Genomic DNA, 21186 nt, shown 5'->3' with positions numbered 1-21186 from the left:
CAGTGCCCGGCACTGGCTCCTCCAGATCTCGGTGTCCTGGTCATGTGGGGTGGAACAGAGGTGGAGGGTTCTGTGTGCTGCCTGCGTGAGGAGAGAAGACCTCCCTCCCAGAAAATGACCAGCATCTAACCTCGGAGCATGCCTTGAGGGTCCAGGAAGTTCGAAATATTTTTGTGTAGTCATACCACGGAGTGTCTGGCACCAGAAGGCGCTCAGTAACCATCTAGTGAACGGTACAGTGGCCTCCTGCGTGGTGCCCCCCCATCCCCCCCACGACACCCCTCGGCGGCCCCCAGCGGCTCAGAGGAAGAAGTGGGCGTGGTCCCCGGCCCCGGGGCCGCTCGAGGTCAGCCGGTCACAGCGAGCCTTGTAGAGGTCGCGCTCCCTGGCCAGGCGGGCCACCTCGGCCCGCAGCGCGTCCAGCTGGGCGGCCAGGCGGGCGCGCTCGGCCTCTAGCCCGCGCCGCTGCTGCAGCCGCTTGGAGCGACAGGCCTGCGCGTAACCGCGGTTCTTCAGCGTGCGGCGCCTCTGCTTCAGCCGCAGCGCCTCGTCGCGCCCGCATCCCCGCAGCTGCCGGTTGAGCTCCCGCACAGACATCGACACCAGCGCCGCGTCCGAAAACCGCTCGGCCAGCTGCAGAGGGAGCGGGCGGAGAGCGGGTCAGCGCCGGGAGCCCGCCCGGCTCCACCCTCGGGTCGCCTGAGGGGCTGCCCCGCCCTCTGGGAGGCTCCGCCCCCGGCCCCAGCCTTACCTGACGCTCGCCCTTCCACCGAATCCACCCCGCAGTCCAGACCCCGCCCCAGGTCCCAACAAGCCCCTCCTCCCCGGGGAGCGCGCGCCCCTTTGGGTCCGCCCCGCGCTGCAGGCCCCGCCTCCCGCGGTCAGGCGAGCCAGTCGCCGGTCGGAAACCCGCGTCAGCCCTGCGCGGTCCTCAGCGTCCGGCTCCAGGCTCTCTTGGTGTCGAGTGGACACGCGCCCAGGCAGACCCCGCCCCGCCAATGCACCTCGCTCCCCTGTCCTGAAGGCCGCAACCCTGTGACCCTCAAAGGATTTGGATTACATCCTAATGCCCTCAACACCCCCATCTGTGTCTATAATTAATAGGATGAGTCCCAATCCTTCCTGAGAAGACTGGGGCCTGGGGAAGCACGATGTTTGAAAAGGCCAACCTCATTCCCGTTCCCACAGTCTCAACTCCACTCCATTCCACGCACTACTCTTTCCCTGGTTTCCACAGACGGAGTATATTTACCTCCCCGTAAAGAACCGCTCCCCATTAATTCTCAACTCTCCCCTTTTGGTCCTCTTCTAACCAGGTCTTCTCCCTCTTCCTCTTGGTTCTGACTACTCATTTCTCTCCATTTGGAAAAAGGGGAGGGAGCAGAAGGTAGTTTTCTCTGATTTCCTTCAAGGGCCCTTCTTTTCTCCTGCCCTCTGTCTCTTCCCCAATCCATAACCCTGTCCTGGAATTCTCCTTCCTCTCTTGGGCTGTCCCCCCTCACCCTGCCTCCCCTCAGGCCAACTCAGTGATCACTCACCTGGGCATGCTGCGCTCCTGTCTCCTCCGGGCTCCCTGGGTAGTAGCTGTGGGGCCCCTCGGTAGGGACTGGACCCTGACCCTGCAGCAGCTCCACAGCCTCCTCAGGACTCAGGCCCAGTGCCTCCCCAGCTCCCAGCTGCTGCTGCAGCGTGGCCAGCCAGTACAGCTCCTCCAGGCCTGGCCGGGGGCCCTCGGTAGCCCCCACCATGCCTGGCTCACTGAAGGTGGGTGAAGGAGGCACTGAGCTGTAGGGTGTGGAGCCCAGTGAGGCTGTTGGGGGGCCAGATCGTCCCTCAGAGGGTTCCCGCTTTACCTCAAACTTCATCAAGTCAAAGTCATTGACATACTCCATAGCCAGTGGGCTGGGAGGCAGTGCCATTCTGGGGCTGGATTGGGAGGGGTGCACCTGCAAAAACAAAGGAGAGGTTTGGAGCACCTGGAGGCTGCCTGCCAGCCTCCTTCACCAGAACCTGCTTCTCCCAAAGCCCAGATGCCCTGCAGAGCCAGAGTTCTGGAAAGCCCGGGTGATGGTGCAACTCTGTTCCCTAAAGAGTCACCTCTGGGCTGGAGCAACTTTTCGGGTGGCAGGGGCTCCTAACTGGGGGCAAGCAGCTCAGAGGCCTGACTGGGGAAGAGGATAGACAGCACAGCGTCTGGCCCCACTGGTGCCTCTGGGAGCTGTGAAAAACAAGAGGAACGTGGCAGTGCTCCCAACTCTGGTGCTGGGACATACTGAGAGGCTCTGTCATCTCAAGAGACATCATTTCATTTCCAAGCAATCAAAAAATTTTGCTTAATTAACTGTGACAGAGTATGTGTCTATTTTAGGACAATGGGAAGGCATGTATGCTGTGAATTTTAATGTATGAGGATAACAAGTTGTTATACCTCTCTCAGAACACCTAGATCGATGCCTTAAACACAGAAGGTCCTCAGTGCACATCTGTTCTATGGGTTAATCAATCAATTAATCCCTTTTATAGGAGCATGAGACTTTGCAAAGACAAAAGAAAGGTCCTAGAATCGGTTCTAGAAAGATCAGGACTGAGTGGTGACCTTCTTTCCCCAAGCCAATCTCTCCAAAGGGAACCAACTAAAATTGGTTTTCCTCCTTCTATCCAGAACCTGCTATGTTGTGTGAACTTGGACAGATCACCTCCCCCTTTCTGACCCCAGTTTCCCTTTTTGTTCAATAAGGCAGTTAGACTTTACCATTTCCCAGGGAGTGTTCTGGGAAACCCTAAGTCTGAGAAATACCCAAGAAGAAGTCAATGCTCAGATAATTTTGAGAAATGCTCCCTCCCATCCCCACATTCTGCAGATTCACAAAGCACAGCAGCATATTAATCTGAGAAGTCCTTCAGTAAACCATCTGTTCAGCCTCAACCCAGAGTGTCCCAAACTTATGTCACCAAGGAGCTCTCCTCCCTGTTATCAACCCCAGAGTGTGCACTCACCTGAGGAACCTCAGGCTAGGTAAACTCAGAGATCCTTCCCAGCCTGGAACTCCCAAGCTCTAGCCCAGCTCCCAGTTCCAACGGCCCATTGCCAGCCCCCTGAAGGGGCAAGGCAGGGAGTGCTCATCCCCAGGGCTTGGCATTTGGCTCCATCTTGACACCTCAAGCCTAGGTAGCCCTCTTTCTAACGACATCTCAGACCCTCAGGCTCTGCCCAGAGAGGTGGGGGGGAAGGACGAGTCTTTCGCTCTTCCTGTCCCAGGGAAGGGTTGTTGCCCTATCTATTGAGCCCCTCACCCTGGAGAGGACAGGGGTGGTAGAAACAAAGACACAGATTGAAGGAACGATCCTTGGCAGGGAGGAGATGGCGAAACACTGAGAGAGGCCTGAATGAAGAGCTAAGTGAGGAGGGTTATTTCTCTTTCTGCCGTGATAGCCGTGAGGGACATAAAGCCAGTCAGAGTGGGAGTGGGGCAGGGGACAGAAGTGTGAGGATTCTTGAAGATAGACAACAGAGAGCAGACAGCAGGTGACAGAGGAGGAGGCTGTAGGTGAGAGGCCTGGCATGCAGGTAGGCCTGAATATACTCACGAGGAGGATGGTAGAGACGATGTGCTCAGTGTCAGAGCCAGGCAGGCACAGCGTCCCCTGAGACTGGAGACCCCATTGAGTGGGGCCTGGTGCCTCTGCGCTCAGAACAAGGCGCTGTGGGCACCAAGCCCACAGGACACTCTTAAAGGGCCAGCGCTCTGAGGTCATCTGTGGTCCTCAGGCCTCTAGCCAATGAGGTAAGGGGATCATTTGCATATCTCATTGGCCTGGGGGGTTGCGGGGAATGAGAAGAGGGGAGAGGACAAGTATGCCTGTTCTCAAGGAAGGAAAGGAGGCATCTTCCCCAACAAAGCTCCTTACTGATGGTCCGTCTTGCAGATGCTCAGTCCCCCGGTACAGAAAGCGGCTTTGGCCTGGCCAGCCACACTCGTGTGAACACCACCCTCAGCCCTCAGCGACTGAGAGCCTGGGACTGGAGGAGAGGCCCAGAGAAGCTCCCAGCGCCCTCACCCTCCAACGCTCGACAGCACCGTGGCAGTGTTTGCGGGAGTCCAAGCGGTCCTGAACCCACTCTGACCTAGCCAGTTGGGTCTGTTTCCTGTGCTCGGGAATCCTCACATTTCTGTCCCCTTCCTCACTCCCACTGTGAGGCCCCACGCCCCTCACAGCTATCGTATCAGAAAGACAGGCACCCGTCCCCTTGGTGAATGTCCAGGACTTGGCCACCCAATCCTCAGCCTCTCCCACTCTTGCTGACCCAGTCCCGGGACAGGCTGCCCAGCTCAGAAGAAGGAGCAGCAGAAGGGAGAGTGGGGATCTCTGCTCCTTCCTTCCGGGCCACCTCGGGACACGGAAATCTAATCACCACCAATCCATCCGAGACACTTCTGTAACTGCCCTCACACACCCTCTGCTTCCCCTCGCCTTTTCCCTGCATGTATCTCTGCCCCTCTCTCTTCCTCTTTCACCATCCTGGTTCCCAGATGGCTAGGGGGTGACCTACATTTTCAGCCTAATCCCTTAACACCTCTTAGAGCTCTCATCCCTGAGTAGAAGTTGGAAGGGGGATACTAGGAATTAGCTAAGGAGGTGTTTAAACCTGTCTGAAGCTGTTTAAAACAGGGTGTGTGCTAGAATAGAACTCCAGGAGTTAACGGCTATTCCTTACCTGGTGAGGATACCCAAACGTGCCCATGGGGTTAACAGGCCCTCTGTCCCAAGACAGAGAGAGACCTGGGTGTCCATCAGCCCCAAGGATCAACAGTTATAAAATTAACCTGGTCCCAACTGGTGGATTCAGATGAGAACAGTAGTTCTCAAAGTATGGCTCCCCCAACCAGCAGCAGCATCTGGGAACTTGCTAGAAATGCATAGTCTCTGGCCTCACCTCAAACCCACCGAATCAGAAACTCTGTGGATGGGATCCCCCAAAATCTGTGTTTTAATAAGCCCTCAGGGGACTTTGATGAACACTGAAGTTTGAGAACCACTGGTCTACAGAATATCTACAGTTTACACAGCTTTCTCTCTCTCTGTCTCTCTCTCTCTCTGTGTGTGGCCTCTCTTACCATGCTCAGTACACACATATAAGAAGACCTAGATCAAATGACATCACCCTCTTCCCACATCTGTCCTGCATTTCGTGGAGCAGAGACCATTGTCATGATTTAAGTAGTAAGGCTTCTCAGTGTAATTGCTTGGATCTAGCTGTTTTTGCAGAAGAACCAAGGCCTGGGAACAAGGCCACAGATGGGAATGGGGATCATGGAGACAGGGAATCGCACACACGTCCACGGAATGTGGCCTTGAGGCACATAGCCAGGAAAGAGTGCCCAGAACTTCCTGAGTTGAAGAAGGAGTGGGAATTGTTGAATGCAGCCCCTTTCTCATGCCTGGCCTGGCCAGACACTTGCTCCCAAACAGCTGTCAGGTCTGTGCTGATCTTCTTGTTTACTGGAGGGCTCAAAGAAGAGGTGGGGGGGCTAAGCTGCTAACGGGCTAAAAGAGTCAGACTAAACAAGCTCAGGCAAGCTGAGCCGCTCAGGGCTCAGACCAGGTGCCACTGACTAGGGAAAGGAGTCCGGGCAGTGAGGGCTGGGCCAGAGGAAAGGAGCAAGGGCACAGAGAGGAGAGGCCATGGCAACCAGTGGGGCCCCGGGAGGTGGTTAATGGGCCCTTTCAGTGGGGGACCCAGAGCCTGGGAGATGCACACTGAGAGTGACTGACTCCAGGACATCTGGGGACAGGGAAACAGGAGTGAAAAAGATGACGCCAGGTGGACCGCAGAAATGACGGAACAGAGGAAGGGAGGCAAGAAGGCTTAGCGGAAGGGGCAGTAGGTGTCAACCTGGAATGGAGGGCAGAACAAGCCGGGGGCTCTCCAAGGATTTGTATTTGAGGAGTTGGAGCGATGTAGGCCCATGGAAGAGGTGGGCAAAGGGCCACTGAGTGGCAAACTAAAAAAGAGAGGAAGTCTTCTGGAGAGGACCAAGAAGGGAGTAAGGAGTAACAAGAGGGGGTGCTAGGAGCAAGGGACCAGAAGAGCAATGGCGGTAGAAGGAAGGGACAGAGGAAAGTTAAGACTGGGGACCAAGAGCTAGAAAGAAATACAGAAGAACAGACAGACGGATGGTCAGGCCACAGAGGAGGCTCAGTGGCCAAAGGACAAAAAAGGAGAAAGATATAAACAGAGGGATGTTGGACAATTGGGGGAAGAGGGCCAGGCAGGTGAAGGGCCAGGAGAACTGGGGTACGAGACAAAGAGAGAGGAGAGGAGACACAGTCAGTAAGCCAGAGTGCCGTCACTGCCTCCTCCGTCCTGCACTCCCATTTTTGGAGCGCATTAGACCCTGTAAGCCCTCTAAGTTCTGGCTTTGGGCATCTGGATCTTCAGTAATGGATCCAAATCTTCAAACCTCTTCCTGATCTACCTGGTATGTTCATTTGACAAGTGTTTTTGGGTTTTTTTAAAGATTTTATTTATTTATTTGTCAGAGAGAGCAAGAGCACAAGCAGGGGGAAGAGCAAGCAGAGGGAGAAGCAGGCTCCCTGCAGAGCAGGGAGCCGGATGTGGGGCTCGATCCCAGGACCCCGGGATCATGACCTGAGCCGAAGGCAGATGCTTAACTGATTGAGCCACCCAGGCGTCCCTTGACAAGTGTTTATTAAGCACCAGGCACTGTGCTAGGCCTTAGGGACACCCCAGTAAAGACTGACACCAGCCCTGCCTTCATAGAGCATACAGACTGATGAAACAGGGAAACATCAATTTATCGCCCCTAGACCCAGGCAAGAGTGGCCCCTGCCTTGGACCCTGTGGTTTTGGAAGGTTCCATTCTGGCTGTGTCCCACCCCATGGGATGAGGAGTTCAGGCCTCCTCCGCCCACACCCAATCCCCTTCTGGACCACATTCCAGATACCCAGGAATTCTCTGCCCAAAGGGCCCCAAGCCCACTTCTAGGGCCCACATGGACCTCTCCCCTGGGTGGGCCCTTGCAGGACTGGACCACACTATGGTACATACATCCCTAGACCCAAAGACTGGCCAACGGTGACCATCTGCAGTAGGTCTTGGACAGAACTGGGACGTGTAGACAGAGAGGTCCACATGTGTGCACATGAGGCCTCTCACAGTACAAGATGGTGTCAGGAGTGGGAAAAGAAGAGGGCCCAAGGCCAACAGCCCAACACATCCTATCCCCATACCACCACATTCTACTGTAGAATCCTGAGGACTCCAAATAAAGTCCAAATCTGAATTCAAATTTGAACCAAATTCCAGACCATTATGTATATATTTATCAAGGTAGAAGAATAGAACATATTTTATTTAAGAGTTTCTTAGCATAAGTTCTACATTTTAAATGTTTAAACACAAGGGGGCAGCTGGCTGGCTCAGTCAGTTAAGCAACCGACTCTTTCGGCTCAGGTCAAGATCTCGCTTTCGTTTTTGTGGAATCGAGCCCACATCAGGCTCTGTGCTCAGTGTGGATTCAGCTTCAGATTCTCTCTCCTCTCCCTCCTGTTCTCTCTCTCTCTCTCAAATAAATAAATAAAATATTTTTTTTAAAAATTTAAACACAAGGTTTGTGAGCCTCTATTTGCACTCTTTCTTAAAGGTTTGTTTTTTTTTTTAATTTACTTAAGTAATCTCTACACCTGACATGGGGCTCAAACTCACGACCCCAAGATCAAGAGTTGCACACTCTTCGCTCTTCCAACTGAGCCAGCCAGGTGCCCCTATTTGTACTCTTGCCCCAGGCCCCACATATGTTAAGGAGGAGCCTACATGAAAAGAAACCATTATAACTGAGGTGAGTCCCATGAAGGAGAAGGGCAGGCACTAGAAGATTTTATTTCATGAAGACGTAATCTAATGGGGGGGCGGCATCCCGGGGACAGCTTGCCTAATGAAGACATATTAAACTGAGACTGGCCGGGTGAGTAAGAAGTGACCATGTCTGGGGGTGTGGAGAAAGGGGGGATTCCAATCTGCAAGAACAATATATGCAAGGACTCTGGGCAGGAAAGAGACACGTGTACAAAATGAACAAATAAAAAGGCCAACATAGCCAGAGAGTAGAAACCAAGAAAGTGGCAAGAATGGTAGTAGGTGAGGGTGGAGATATCAGCAGAGCCTTATAGTCCAAGTTTAGGATTTGGGCTTTATTCCAAGAGCAATGAGAAGCTACTAAAGAACTTTTGGCAGGATTGTGACGTGATTAGACTGTGTTTGAAAAGATCACTTTGGATCTAGTGTGGAGGAGGGCAAAATGGAATCAGAGTCAGATTTGGGGGCTCATGCAGTATCCAAGTTGAGTTTAGGGGATATCTTAAGCTGGAAACAAACTCTGAGATGGAAACTTGTGTACAGGTAGTTCCCTGGGGTGGGGGTAGGGGGAGGACTTTTAAAAGCAGAGAGAGGGGCATCTGGGTGGCTCAGTCGTTAAGCATCTGCCTTCGGCTCCGGTCATGATCCCAGGGTCCTGGGATCGAGCCCCACATCGGGCCCTCTGCTCAGCAGGAAGCCTGCTTCTCCCTCTCCCACTCCCCCTGCTTGTGTTCCCTCTCTCGCTGTGTCTCTCTCTGTCAAATAAATGAATAAAATCTTTTTTAAAAAATAAAATAAAATAAAAATAAAAGCAGAGAGAAAAACAGGACTGGACAGCAGGAAAAGCAGAAATGTTCTGCAATTGTAACAGAGGCTTCAGCTGACCCCATAGGAGCTCTGGAGCTCGGCTGGACCAAACTGAGGAAAGGGGACCAGGCCTTGTACCCCTGCATCAACCAGTCACTGGATACATGCTGCACCAGGAGAGGGGTATTACCCCCAGGTAGTTCTCAGGGAAGTATTCAGCTGTGAGCCATTAGCAGCCAACACTCCAGGGCTGGGACAATGAGCACCTGGATCCTGAAGAGGGGATCTAGGTGGCACACCACAGCATCCACTACAGGGGTTCTGTAGGATGTCCAAAGGCCAGACCCAGAGGGCCAGGGAAGAAGATGCAGACCAGGGCAAGGCTGGTCACACCCTGCCCCCTGGCGGTGGTATGCCTCCAACGCTATGCCTGCTGGTAGACCAAGCTGGGAGGAGGGCCAGGACCGGTATACAATTGTAGCAAATAAAGGGAATCAACACTACAAGGAAACCCTCAGGGAGCCCCTAAAGTTAAGGAAGGACATAATGGGGGAGAAGGATTCAGGAACGTGAGACTTGTTTATTCTTTTATTCAAACAGCATTTATTAGCTGCCTATTATAGGCCAGATTCTGCCAGAAACTAGGATAAAAATAAGACTAAAATTTGGGTCCTTCTTTCAAGGAGCTAACACTTAAGTAGGGATTACAGAGATACAAAAGTAACTATAGTAAAGTGTGAGAAATTCAAAAACAGAGGTATGTATACAGTATAAAACCAATACACATGAGATAGATGTTAATTCTTAGAGTCAAACTGACTTCACGTGAGGGGATGTTTAATTTAAATCTGAAGGGCAGAAGGGGTTGGCAGAAGTGTTCTGGAAACTGCAGTTGAGTATGTAGGTGGCAAGTAGGAAGGTGGCAGTGATAATGTTGGATAAATAGGAGCCAGATTACAAAGGACATCAGTTGCCACGTTGTAGGAAGCCTCGAAGGGATTTTAAGCCTGAAAGTGATATGATCTCACCTTTTTAAAAATTATAAATCAAGGGGACAGTATAGGATTGGAAGGGGGAAAAAATAACCTGGTAATGAGAGTCAGAAAGGCTTCGATTCAGACTCCCATTTCTCCTGCGGAGCAGCTATGTGACATTGAGCAGATGACAACCTCTCTGGGCCTCAGTGTCCACATCCGTAAAATAGGATGGTTGTGAAACTGCATGAAATGATGCATGTAAAACTGCTGGCACAGAGCCCGGCCTGGTGTCCACACAATAAACATTCTCCCTCTCTCTCTTAACTCATCAAAGTGAACTTATGTGCAGAGTTTGGAGGGTAGCTGGCTGGAGGGAGAGTGGGTGGCATTTGGAGAGGCAGGAGTCCAAGAAGTATCTTGGAAGATATCACCCGAAGCCAGGTGAGAGGTAAGCCCTGAACTAAGGCAGTGGCCATGGGGATGGACATAGATTTGAGAGCTAATTAGGAAGTACAAATCCAAAGTTCCTGGTGTCTGATTGGCTATGGAAGAGAAGAAAGGAATAGCCTAGACTGATTCAGGTTCCTCTGGGGCAACTGCCTAGATGCTGGTGCCATTCACTGAGATGCGGAACCGTGAGAACAGGTGCAGGATTATGAAAGAAATGATGACCTTTGGCAGATCCATGCTGCCCCTGGCGTGCACACCTTTAGTACTAAAAGGTGGCCAAAGAGGCAGCTGTTTGAAGCGGAGTAGGTGTGGACAGAGCTTGGATATAGGGACTGGAGGAAAGAATCCCAAATATATACACGTGAGGTTGAGTACAGGATGGGGGCTGGATGAAGAGATAGAGAGCCAACAGCAAGCCCAAGGCTAGAGGCCAGCTCTCCTTGTCCTGATATGTTCTAGCACAGAACTCTGAGAAACCTGAGAATCAGGATTATTTCTGTTGCAAATGGCAGAAATCCATTGAAAATTAGCTTGAGTGAGAGAAGAAATTTTTTGACTCTTACAACCGAAATCAGGGATCTGTAGCTCTCCATCCCTCTGCTCTGCTTCCTCCAGGCTGGCTTCCATCTAGGGTAGGTTCCTGCTTTGCAGTGCCAAGCTGACACCCAGCAGCTCTAGGTTTATATCCTACCAGGCTCAGCAACCCCAACAGAAAGACAGCCCATTTTAAAAGTTTACAGAAAAAGCCCCCAAGAGGGACCTCATATCCATCCCTGAACATTCCCAATCACTGTGGCCAAAGCGAGGAACATACAAATTGGCCACACTGAGAGCATACCCACAGGAGCCCTGTATGATCACATGGACTGGGGAGGTGGTTCCCCAAAGGAACATCAGGGTGTTACTACCAAAAAGGGGGTGTCAATGCTGGGCAGGTGCCTACCATAGACATGTTTGAGTTTGAGTTACTATGGCATTTGGGGTGATACTTAGTGGTCTCAAGTTGCATGGAGATGTCTGGATGGAGACATAACTTGAGAAATTATCTGAGGACCATATGTGATGGTCGGGTGGGACAGATTAGTTCTCCAGGGGAATGTGGCAAGAACAGCCAGGACAGAGGCCCAAAGGAAAGACTCTGGGGTGGAGAGGAACCACCATTTCATGGTGAAGCAGAAGAGAGCCCTCATGGGGCGCCTGGGTGGCTCAGTCATTAAGTGTCTGCCTTCGGCTCAGGTCATGATCCCAGGGTCCTGGGATCGAGCCTCTCATCGGGGTTCCTGCTTAGCAGGAAGCCTGCTTCCCCCTCTCCCACTCCCACTGCTTGTGTTCCCTCTCTCGCTGTATCTATCTCTGTCAAATGAATAAATAAAATCTGTAAAAAAAAAAAAAATGAAGAAGAAGAAGAAGAGAGCCCTCATTAGGAGGAGAAGAAACAGGGATTTGGGAGTTGGGGACCGAGGGAACCTTAGCCCTGTGACCCTGAAAAACAGAAAAGCCTGAGTCTCAGAGTGGCCAGTCCCCAGAAGGGAAAAGGCAATGTCCAGTTTCTGGACTTCCAGCCTCCGTGGGCCCCCGCCCTGGCCTCACCCCTCTTTCCTGGTTTGTTTGCCACCCCAGTGTCTCCCAGCCCCTATCTCTCGGGAGCAAGAGTCCTCAAAGTTACATCATGTGCAGGGGACGAGGCGGGGCGGGGGGCGGGGCCTCGCGGAGGCGAGGAACCGAGGGGCCCGGCTGTCCAATGGGAGAGACGGGTTTAGGGACTAGGATGCGGGGGCGTGGGGCGGGGCCTGGGCGGGCCTGGGGCCTGGAGTCCGGGGACCCGGGGAGCGGGCCGAATGGCAGGGCGGAGAGAGGGTCGTGCCGGCCCTGCTAGGTTCCGCCCCTGCGCCCTCCCGCCCGCCTCCTTTTTAAGCGCCTCCCGCCCAGCCTTCGCTCCCGCTCGCTGCGCTCCCTCCTTCCCCACCTTCCTTATCTCCCCGGCTCCGCTCGGTTCTCGTGGCCACCCCGCAGCCCCCGCCCAGGTGCAATGGCCGCTGTGTACCGCCCCGGCCTGCGGTGAGTGAACCCCAGCCCGGGGCCGACCCGCACCTTCCGCCGCGCTCGCCCCCTCGGGGCGGACAGGGGCGCTCTCCTGCCCGCCCGCCTCCGTCCGCTTTCCCCGCAGAGGAGGCGGCGGGCCGGGGGCGAGTGTTTCTCGATCCCAGGCCTCTTGGGCCGGGCGTCTCGCGGGAGACCTGGGGCGGCCTCTGCTGCTCTGGGTCTCCGCTTCCGTCCCCTCTTCCCTCTCCCTGCTTTGCAGGTCTCTGACCGCGCCGTCTAGACCTGCCACTCAGAACTTCCTCCCCCTCCTCGCTCGCCCCCGCGGAGCCCTGTCTCCTCGTCTCTTCCTTTCCTTTACAGATGTAACCCCTGTGCCCCAGTTGCGATCAGAAGCGATAGGGCCCTGGGGTCAAGGGTGCATGAATCCCTGGGGGATTGAGCTCAGAGCTCCCCAAAGAAGGTAGAAGGTAAACCTCTATTACCCGGCCTCCCGCGACCTGGGCCCGGTGCAGCCCAGGGACCTGGGGCCAGGGGAAGGAGGGAAACAAGGTGGAGGAGGGGGACAAGTTGCCTTCAATTCTGATATGGCTGGCTTTGGCCCCTGTCCAGGACGGGAACCCCTAATCCCTGCTCCCTTTTCACAGCTTCCTGTCTGTCCTCTGTAGCCTCCCTTCTTCCCAGCATTTGTCCCAAAGTCTGAGCTGACCCCATATCTCTCCCACAGCTGGTTCCACTTTGCCAGCCCTTGTGGGTGGTCTCCGGAGCAGAGGAGAAGGAGAAGGTCCCACTTAGGGGACTGGAGGGGAGTGGCGGAGCATCACCAGAGACTTCCTGAACCAGGCCCCCTTAGGGGAGAAGCTCTCCCCAAGACTGGGTGCCTTTCAAATGAATGCTCAGGGACAACTCTCCAGGTTCCAGGAGTCCTCTTCCTCTGCCCCTGTGGCCACACTGGGTTTTCATCCTGCTTTCTCTGTTGGAAGCCAGCCCAGGTCCCACTCTAGCCAGGCTCTAGCTCCCACATCCATGGTCTGAGGGTCCTGCCTTCCCCCCCCACCCCTTACAGCCTCTGAGTTTGAGCTTTTTGCAGTCTGATGTGCACCTCCCCCCCCCCTGCCCCCGCCCTTCTGCTAACACCCAGAGCTCTCTAGGCATGTGACCTCTAGGGGGAGGGGCAGGAGCACGCAGTCCATTGTGTGGAGCAGTTTCTGGTGGGTGAGGCGTGGCATAGGAGGAGGGCAACTTCCCTCTCTTGGCCTTTGCTCTCTCTGGTCACTCCACCCTGGGTCCAGGCCAATCAGAGTAGACCCTTTTTCTCCCTCTCCCAGGAGTGTGAAGGGACAGACAACAGGGATCCTGCCCTCCTGGGAATGGGCACAAATCCCAGCCAGTGACATTCCCCAACAGTCAGCCTTCGGCCCAACTCAAAGACACCTACCCAGTGGCAACATCTTATGCAACCCTTGTTGGCCCAGGTGGGCAGCCCTGGCTCTGATGCCTGGAACCCCAATATCCAGTTACCCATTCTCTGTGCAAGAGCCCTAATCTAGAAACCTGGGACTGTCCCATCTCAAGGCCTGGGTCCTTTGCAGAGGCTTTCACAGTCTTATAGCATACACACCTGAAGAAGAAAGTAAAAACAGCTGCTTTTTTAACTTATAAAAACAATGCTTGAGAAGGGGAAGAACAGGGATGAGAGCTTCAAATACCCAACACATGAAGCTGTCACCTGGGCAACGGGGCACCCCATCATTTCCAGCAGCAACCAGACACAGTGAAACGTGGACACAGGCTTAGCCTGCAATAACCTCAGCATTCCTCCACATATACTCCCCACAGCCAGGCATGTGCCCGTAGGGTCATTGGCCAATACCTGTCCTTCACTGAGACTCGTGAAGGCCGCAAGATACATGTGGCCCGAACCCATCCCACACACCTATTCCGACCTGCCCTTCAAGGTGCCTGCGCCCAGACCCGCTCTAGCACGCTCCCCGGCAGCCCTCAAGCTTCTTGTCCCCTTGACTTGCCTGGCTTCCATGAGAACACCGCGCTCATTCCCTCTCTGTTTCTTGTCTTGCAGGCTTAGCTGGCCTGGGCTGAGCCCCTGGGGCTGGTCATCATGGCGCAGCATCCAGACCCTGCGAGTACTCAGTGGAGATCTGGGCCAGCTGCCTGCTGGGGTGCGAGACTTTGTGGAACGCAGTGCCCGCCTGTGCCGACCGGAGGGCGTCCATATCTGTGATGGCACCGAGGCTGAGAACACTGCCACGCTGACCCTCCTGGAAAAGCAGGGACTTATCCGAAAGCTCCCCAAGTACAACAACTGGTACGCCCTGGGCCCCATGACCCATGAGATGGGGGCAGCTACTTGGACTGGGCCACTTTGGATTTACCAAGACAAAATCAAATTTAATGAGACCATCCCAATGGAAGGAGCAAGCATGGGACCTTTGGGGAAACAGAATCAGGAATTAGTGGGATTGGTCTGTATTTTTATGTTAAGGAGAGAAGCTAATATAAGTAAAAACCTTTGCCTTTTTTTTTTTTTTCCTCTCCCAAGTTCAGAGAGTTTTCGCCAAGGGCCTTTAGAAGGCTAGGCCAAGGGAACTACCCCCTTAGATGGGACAGAATCTGGAGGAAGCTACTGAGGTGCAAATGGATGGGAAGAAATCAGGCCCACAGAAGACCTAGAGTTAAAGTTGGACTTGAGAGATTGGGTTGGGGGATGAAGGAGATCGGCTGGCCACATCGTCCTGATAACTCCTTCTCCCCCAGCTGGCTGGCCCGCACAGACCCCAAGGATGTGGCCCGAGTAGAGAGCAAGACGGTGATTGTAACTCCTTCTCAACGGGACACAGTGCCCCTCCCCGCTGGTGGGGCCCGAGGGCAGCTAGGCAACTGGATGTCCCCAGCTGAGTTCCAGCAAGCTGTGGATGAGAGGTTTCCGGGCTGCATGCAGGGTAACCGGGGCAGGGACACAGAACCAGGGACACTGAAGGTATGAACAGGTTAGAACCCTTCATCCAGGTGGCATTTTCCTTCACAGGCCGAACCATGTATGTGCTTCCATTCAGCATGGGTCCCGTGGGCTCCCCACTGTCCCGCATCGGAGTGCAGCTCACTGACTCAGCCTACGTGGTAGCAAGCATGCGTATCATGACCCGGTTGGGGACGCCCGTGCTCCAGGCCCTGGGAGATGGCAACTTTGTCAAGTGTCTGCACTCTGTGGGCCAGCCCCTGACTGGGCAAGGTGAGCGCTTGCCATGCCTAGGGGGGAACACAGACCTGCTCGCACACGGAGGGAACCCCAAATTCCACCCATCCTCATTAGTGAAACACCTAAGTCCCAAAATCTAGGGCAGCAGTCTGGGCTGGGGGTGATGCCGTGTCGGCAGACCAGTTTGCGCAAGATTGAGAAAAGTCATCTGTCCATATCCCAGAAGAGGGACACAGGAGCTGATGGATGGTATGAGGTGGGGGGCCTGAGCCACTCATTGGCACCGCCACTGCTCCTAAGTGTCTCTCCCGCCAAGCCCGATCCCTCCAGCCCCTAACGCCCCAGTTCCTGATGCCCCTGCCAGCAGTCAGCCCTATGACCCCATTGTCCCCAGGGGAGCCAGTGAGCCAGTGGCCATGCAACCCAGAGAAAACCCTGATTGGCCACGTGCCTGACCAGCGGGAGATCGTCTCCTTTGGCAGCGGCTACGGTGGCAACTCCTTGCTGGGCAAGAAGTGCTTTGCCCTTCGCATCGCCTCTCGGCTGGCCCGGGACGAGGGCTGGCTGGCGGAGCACATGCTGGTGAGGGCCTGGTGAGGATCTGGGCAGCTGCGGGGAGCAGGGCGAGGGCGGGCCCTGGCCGGCAGCCTTAGCCTCACCTCCCCACTGCCAGGGGCCAGGCTGGTGGGCAGGGACTCCGCCCCAGTGACCGAAGCCTTGGCCCCAGGCTGCAGATCATTGAGGGGGCTTTCACTTGCCGCCACAGGGCTGGCGAGGTGTTGGCACCTGTTTCATGAATAAACATTTGTCCTCCCTGTTAACTCCTAGCTGTCCTTTCTGTGCAGACCATAACTGACCTCTGGTGACTCCTCCTTGTTCCCTCTCTCCTCAACACACAGATCCTGGGTATCACCAACCCTGCGGGGAAGAAGCGCTATGTGGCGGCCGCCTTCCCCAGTGCCTGTGGCAAGACTAACCTGGCCATGATGCGGCCAGCACTGCCGGGCTGGAAAGTGGAGTGCGTGGGGGATGACATCGCCTGGATGAGGTTTGACAGTGATGGTGAGAGGCCCTTGCATCATACTCTCGGTTCTGGCTCTTACCGGAGTATAGGAGTCTCCCCTCCGCTGCTCCTGGTGGACCTGCCCCCTGCCTCCTGGTAGTCCAGCCACCCCAGAGACAGAAAGTCTTTCCCCATCAGATCTGGGGACCAGCTCAGGGCAAGGAGGAGCAGAGTAGAACCTTCCATGGCCGCACCTCTCACCTCTCCCGGGTTGGCCCTTCTTTTCTGTCACTTCTCCTAACAGGTCGACTCCGGGCCATCAACCCTGAGAATGGCTTCTTCGGGGTGGCCCCTGGCACCTCTGCCACCACCAATCCCAACGCCATGGCCACAATCCAGAGTAACACTCTTTTCACCAATGTGGCTGAGACCAGCGATGGTGGAGTGTACTGGGAGGGCATTGACCAGCCTCTTCCGCCTGGTGTCACCGTGACCTCCTGGCTGGGCAAACCCTGGAAACCCGGTATGTGGTGTGGGGGAGTTGTGACACAGCCCCTCCGGGCTCAGCACCTTGATGACGTAAAAGCCTTCTCCACAACCTGCAGCTATCCTCCAGGACCTCTGGGAGGCCCAGGAAGTTATGAATAGTCCCAGTTTCCAACCGCAAGCAAGATCTCAGGTCAAGTCCCATCTCCACCAAGTACTGGCTTTGGGACCTGACTAAGTTGCTTACCCTCCTGAGCTTCAGTGACCCCATCAGTTAAATAGAGGTGATTACCAACGTACCTATCTCGTAAGACTGCTGGAGGGCTAAATAATGCATGCAAAGAGTTAAGCACAGTGCTGAATACATAGCAAATTCTCAATAAAAATAAGCTGGAATTTTTTTTAAAAAGGAAAGGCAAGGACTGTTTTGAAAATTTTTACACAAGGAATTGGGCTCAAAGCACAGTCCATAAAGTTTGACCCATTAGGAAGGAGGAAGCCTGCCCCTCCCCCTGCTACTTGGCTCCCACCATCCCCTGTAAGATAACCATTGTCTAAAGGTCAGTTTTGGGACGCCTGGGTGGCTCAGCCTGTTAAGCAGCTGACTCTTGATTTCTGCTCAGATCATGATCTCAGGGTTGTGAAATCAAGCCCCCTGTCGGCTCCGTGCTGGTGCTTGGCGTGGAGTCTGCTTGAGATTCTCTCTCTCTCTCTCTCTCTCTCCCTCTGCCCCCACTCTAAAATAATAAATCTTTAAAAAAGACCCTTCCCCGTCCCTCTAACACACACACCCCGATCCACCTTCCAGGGGAAATCAGACCAGCTCTTTAGCCTCTTTTTTTTTTTTTTTTTTTTTTAAAAGATTTTAAAGCCTTCTTCTCCCTCTCCCAATCCCCCTACTTGTGTTCCCTCTCTCGCTGTGTCTCTCTCTTTAGCCTCTTTCTCAACCCTGTCATTGCCCCTGGCGCCTAGCAGTCCTGCTCCTCCCCCACCCCTGCACTCTGGACCTTCTGCAGTCAGAGAGCCCGGAGACCTAGGGATGGGAGCAAAGAAGGGCATGCTGGGGACGGCATGCTTATGGTCGCTGAAGCCTACATTCACGTTTTCTGGGCTGGCCGAGCATGCTCCCTCCTTATCGAATCACCGCTCACTGTCTCCACCACCGTCATTAAGCCCTCCATGGCCTCCCCACCCAACTGAGAAACCCAAGAAACTTTCCTACTTCCCCACAGGCTCATTCCCCAACCCTTTCATCATCTCTAGCTTCACGGGTATAAGCGTGTTGTGCCTAGCTGCAATTCTGGGAATAATACCCTGTTCAGGGACCTGAATTGGCGGCTGATGGAAGGGCACAAGGCTCTTACATGCAGGTGGAGGCAGGAGCTGGGGGTGGGGAAGGGGACACGGGGGTGGGAGGGGGCGACTGGCTCTAGAACTCCCTTGGCCGCCCCCCCTCCAGGTCCGACCAGCAACCTCCAGCAGAGAAGACACCATGTCGCTTCAGGGCCCCCATGGTGATACTTTATACATATGCCACTAATTTGGTCCCATTCCTTCTCCAGGGCACCTGACGGGGCCACATGACCTACGCTCCTCAGGTTATGCCTGCCCAGGTTATGTCTGACTTCCTCCAGCCCTATCACTCCGTCTGGGTCTGAGCAGACCCAGAGAAATCACCAAATCAATTCCTGTTTACATTCCTCAGAAGATCCCATCTTCCCCTATTTGCTGATGGAAAGTCAATTGTCTGAAATACTGATCTGACGGTCTCAGTTTTTGCTTTAGGTTTGAGTGTTTGCTTAAATAATAATCCCATAAATAAAGAAACCACTTCTGGGATAAATTTTCTGTTCTAACCTTATGCCAGTCGCTAAGGCCCTTCTCTTGAGCAGTGGTAATGCCAAGTGGCTATAGCTTGGCATAGACGGTAGGGTCTTGCTAAACCCCAATGCCTTGCCCACTCTTTCTCACATACCTCAGCTGGCAGCACCGTTTAGATAAATAACCTGATCTTTTGGGGGAGATGTCCTGGCTCCCTTCTCCCTGCTCCTTACCACACGAGGTTGCAGGGCGTTGATGATGCAAACAGAAATTGTGCAAGAGTGTGTGCAAAAGTATGTGTGTGTTGGGGGTGGACAAGTCCTTGGAAGTGATAGTAGTTGTACTGTCCCTGCCAGGAGACAAGGAGCCCTGTGCACATCCCAACTCTCGCTTTTGTGCCCCGGCTCGCCAGTGCCCCATCATGGACCCAGCCTGGGAGGCCCCTGAGGGTGTCCCCATTGATGCCATCATCTTTGGAGGCCGCAGACCCAAAGGTAAGCATCATGTGGGCTCCATGCCTCCTCAGTAAAGGGTCTGGCTCTGTCTCAGGGCCCACCCCCTCTTGTACTTAAAGGCTCAGCCTGGATTGCCACTGTAGCTATCTGTCTCTAGAGCTGTCCCCTGGAGAATGCAAAACTATGGGGAGGCATACAGTTTGAAAATGGGATAGCAGAAATCCTAGGAGAGCAAGACCAGGAGTCAAGATCACCAGAAGGGATGGAGTGAGGGTCCAAAGAAAAAAGCTGCCTGTGACCCTGTTCACCCGTGTTCTAGGAGTACCCCTGGTATATGAGGCCTTCAACTGGCGCCACGGGGTGTTTGTGGGCAGTGCCATGCGCTCTGAGTCCACTGCTGCGGCTGAACACAAAGGTGAGTGCCCTCCCTGTGCCCCTCTCCTGTGTGCCCACATCGCTGCTTCTCTCCCTTCCTGAGCCAGGCCTTCCTCCTGCCTGCCCTCCCCACGTGTCTCTTTTCCCAGTCCCTTCTCTTCACCCTAATCTGAGGAAGATTCCAGAGCCACCAAAGTTTCACCACTCCCTCCAGCCGGTGGCAGGGTGCCCTTCTCTTCTCCAGTAAGGAGGAAGAGGCCTTACCCATCCTGCTCCCCTCCCCAGGGAAGATCATCATGCATGACCCATTTGCCATGCGGCCCTTTTTTGGCTACAACTTCGGGCGCTACCTAGAACACTGGCTGAGCATGGAGGAGCGCAAGGGGGCCCGGCTGCCCCGCATCTTCCATGTCAACTGGTTCCGGCGGGATGAGGCAGGCCGCTTCCTGTGGCCAGGCTTTGGAGAGAATGCTCGGGTGCTAGACTGGATCTGCCGGCGGCTAGAAGGAGAGGACAGTGCCCGAGAGACGCCCATCGGGCTGGTGCCGAAGGAAGGCGCCTTGGATCTCAGCGGCCTGGGAGCCATAGACACCACCCAGCTGTTCTCGCTCCCCAAGGACTTCTGGGAACAGGAGGTTCGTGATATTCGGAGCTACCTGACCGAGCAGGTCAATCAGGATCTACCCAAGGAGGTGTTGGCTGAACTGGAGGCCCTGGAGGGACGTGTGCGCAGAATGTGACCTGAGGCTCCAGGCTAGCAAGAGAGCACAGCAACCCCCATCCCATCCCAGCCCCCATCCAGGGATAGGAGAGCCACCAGGCTTGCAGAAAATATGAGCAATTTGATGTAACCAACATCTGGGTGCCATGAGACCAAGCCACAGACCTTCTCCGACACTCGGTCCAATAATAAGAGATGGTCATTTATTTTCCACAACTTTCGTGCTGTTTTCATTCCCACCTGTCTTCACGGGCTTCTAACACCAATTTCACAGTCTTCTTCTTGCAGCCCTCCAGGCAGCCAGCGCCCCAGTGCAGCCTGGCCTGGCACAGCCTGGTGGCAGCCAGGATCTCACTCACAGGCAGCTCTGCCACTGGGCCATAGAAGTAGGAATTTCTGGGAGAAGGTGCATCGACTCTGTGTCCCGAGGTCTTAAAAAGATGGAGGCTTCCGTGAGCTGCTTCCAGGCCTAAAATTCCCGATCTCCCACTTAGAGACACAGAAGCCTCTAGAACCCCATTCCCCAGTGAAGCAGTTCCATTGTCAGTTGTCAGACCTGTTCTTCCTCCTGGCTGACCTGAAATTGGGACTCTCAGAGCATTTGTGGAGGCTTATCCAATAATAAGACAGCTAACACTCATAGTGCCTTCTGTGTGCCGGCTGCTGTTCTGAGCAGGTTACAGAACAACACTTTGAAGCAAGTGCCATATTACAGGTGAAGAAACAAAGGCACAAAGAGGTCAAGTCATTGCCCAAGCCCACAGAGCTAACAGTAGAGCCAAGGGTAAACAGTAACTGCATAGACATCTCTCTTAGCAGCATAGGCTTGTAGAACTATAATGACTTTAGATGGCCCCTATTCCGTGCTTCTCAAACTTTAAAGTGCATATGAGTCCCCTGGGGATCTTGATAAAATGTTCGTTCAGCAAGTCCGGAGTGGCTGGAAGATTCTGT

At 54.2% G+C, this 21186-nt stretch overlaps 2 protein-coding genes across 3 annotated transcripts; one reads left to right on the top strand and one right to left on the bottom strand.

The window, feature by feature from the left end:
* Positions 1-289: 289 nt before the first annotated feature.
* Positions 290-1919, bottom strand: NRL (neural retina leucine zipper). 2 transcript variants are annotated; one of them, XM_034993881.1, is made up of 2 exons: positions 1539-1919; positions 290-633 (listed from the first exon to the last, which is right to left on the bottom strand). In XM_034993881.1, the coding sequence occupies exons 1-2, from the start codon at positions 1917-1919 to the stop codon at positions 301-303; spliced, it is 714 nt and encodes a 237-aa protein (XP_034849772.1). In that variant the 3' UTR covers positions 290-300. The 2 variants fall into 2 exon arrangements, 1 of the variants encoding a protein (XP_034849772.1); XR_004677277.1 differs by lacking the exon at positions 1539-1919 and adding an exon at positions 752-791 and having other exon boundaries at positions 561-633.
* A 10045-nt stretch (positions 1920-11964) lies between these two features.
* On the top strand, positions 11965-20448 carry PCK2 (phosphoenolpyruvate carboxykinase 2, mitochondrial). Its single transcript, XM_034993880.1, has 10 exons — positions 11965-12172; positions 14235-14480; positions 14930-15114; positions 15201-15404; positions 15766-15953; positions 16271-16433; positions 16679-16897; positions 19038-19175; positions 19456-19551; positions 19797-20448. Exons 1-10 carry the CDS (start codon positions 12144-12146, stop codon positions 20249-20251), a joined length of 1923 nt encoding a protein of 640 aa, XP_034849771.1. The 5' UTR covers positions 11965-12143; the 3' UTR covers positions 20252-20448.
* Positions 20449-21186: the final 738 nt, after the last annotated feature.

The sequence above is a fragment of the Mirounga leonina genome, unplaced genomic scaffold (genome assembly GCF_011800145.1).
Source record: "Mirounga leonina isolate KUSES-001 unplaced genomic scaffold, KU_Mleo_1.0 Mir_91, whole genome shotgun sequence".
NCBI classification, from domain to species: Eukaryota; Metazoa; Chordata; class Mammalia; order Carnivora; family Phocidae; genus Mirounga; species Mirounga leonina.
Note: the sequence above shows the minus strand (reverse complement) of the source record. Positions and strands in the feature narration are given on the sequence as shown.

What these genes read in the sequence shown, in the direction of transcription:
- NRL (XM_034993881.1), bottom strand. Translation starts at nt 1,919, where the DNA reads ATGGCACTGCCTCCCAGCCCACTGGCTATGGAGTATGTCAATGACTTT. An exon ending in CAGGAGCGCAGCATGCCCAG is followed by an intron (nt 634 to 1,538) that starts GTGAGTGATCAC and finishes CTCCCTCTGCAG; the next exon opens with CTGGCCGAGCGGTTTTCGGA.
- PCK2 (XM_034993880.1), top strand. Translation starts at nt 12,144, where the DNA reads ATGGCCGCTGTGTACCGCCCCGGCCTGCG. An exon ending in CTCCCCAAGTACAACAACTG is followed by an intron (nt 14,481 to 14,929) that starts GTACGCCCTGGG and finishes CTTCTCCCCCAG; the next exon opens with CTGGCTGGCCCGCACAGACC. An exon ending in TGCTGCGGCTGAACACAAAG is followed by an intron (nt 19,552 to 19,796) that starts GTGAGTGCCCTC and finishes TCCCCTCCCCAG; the next exon opens with GGAAGATCATCATGCATGAC.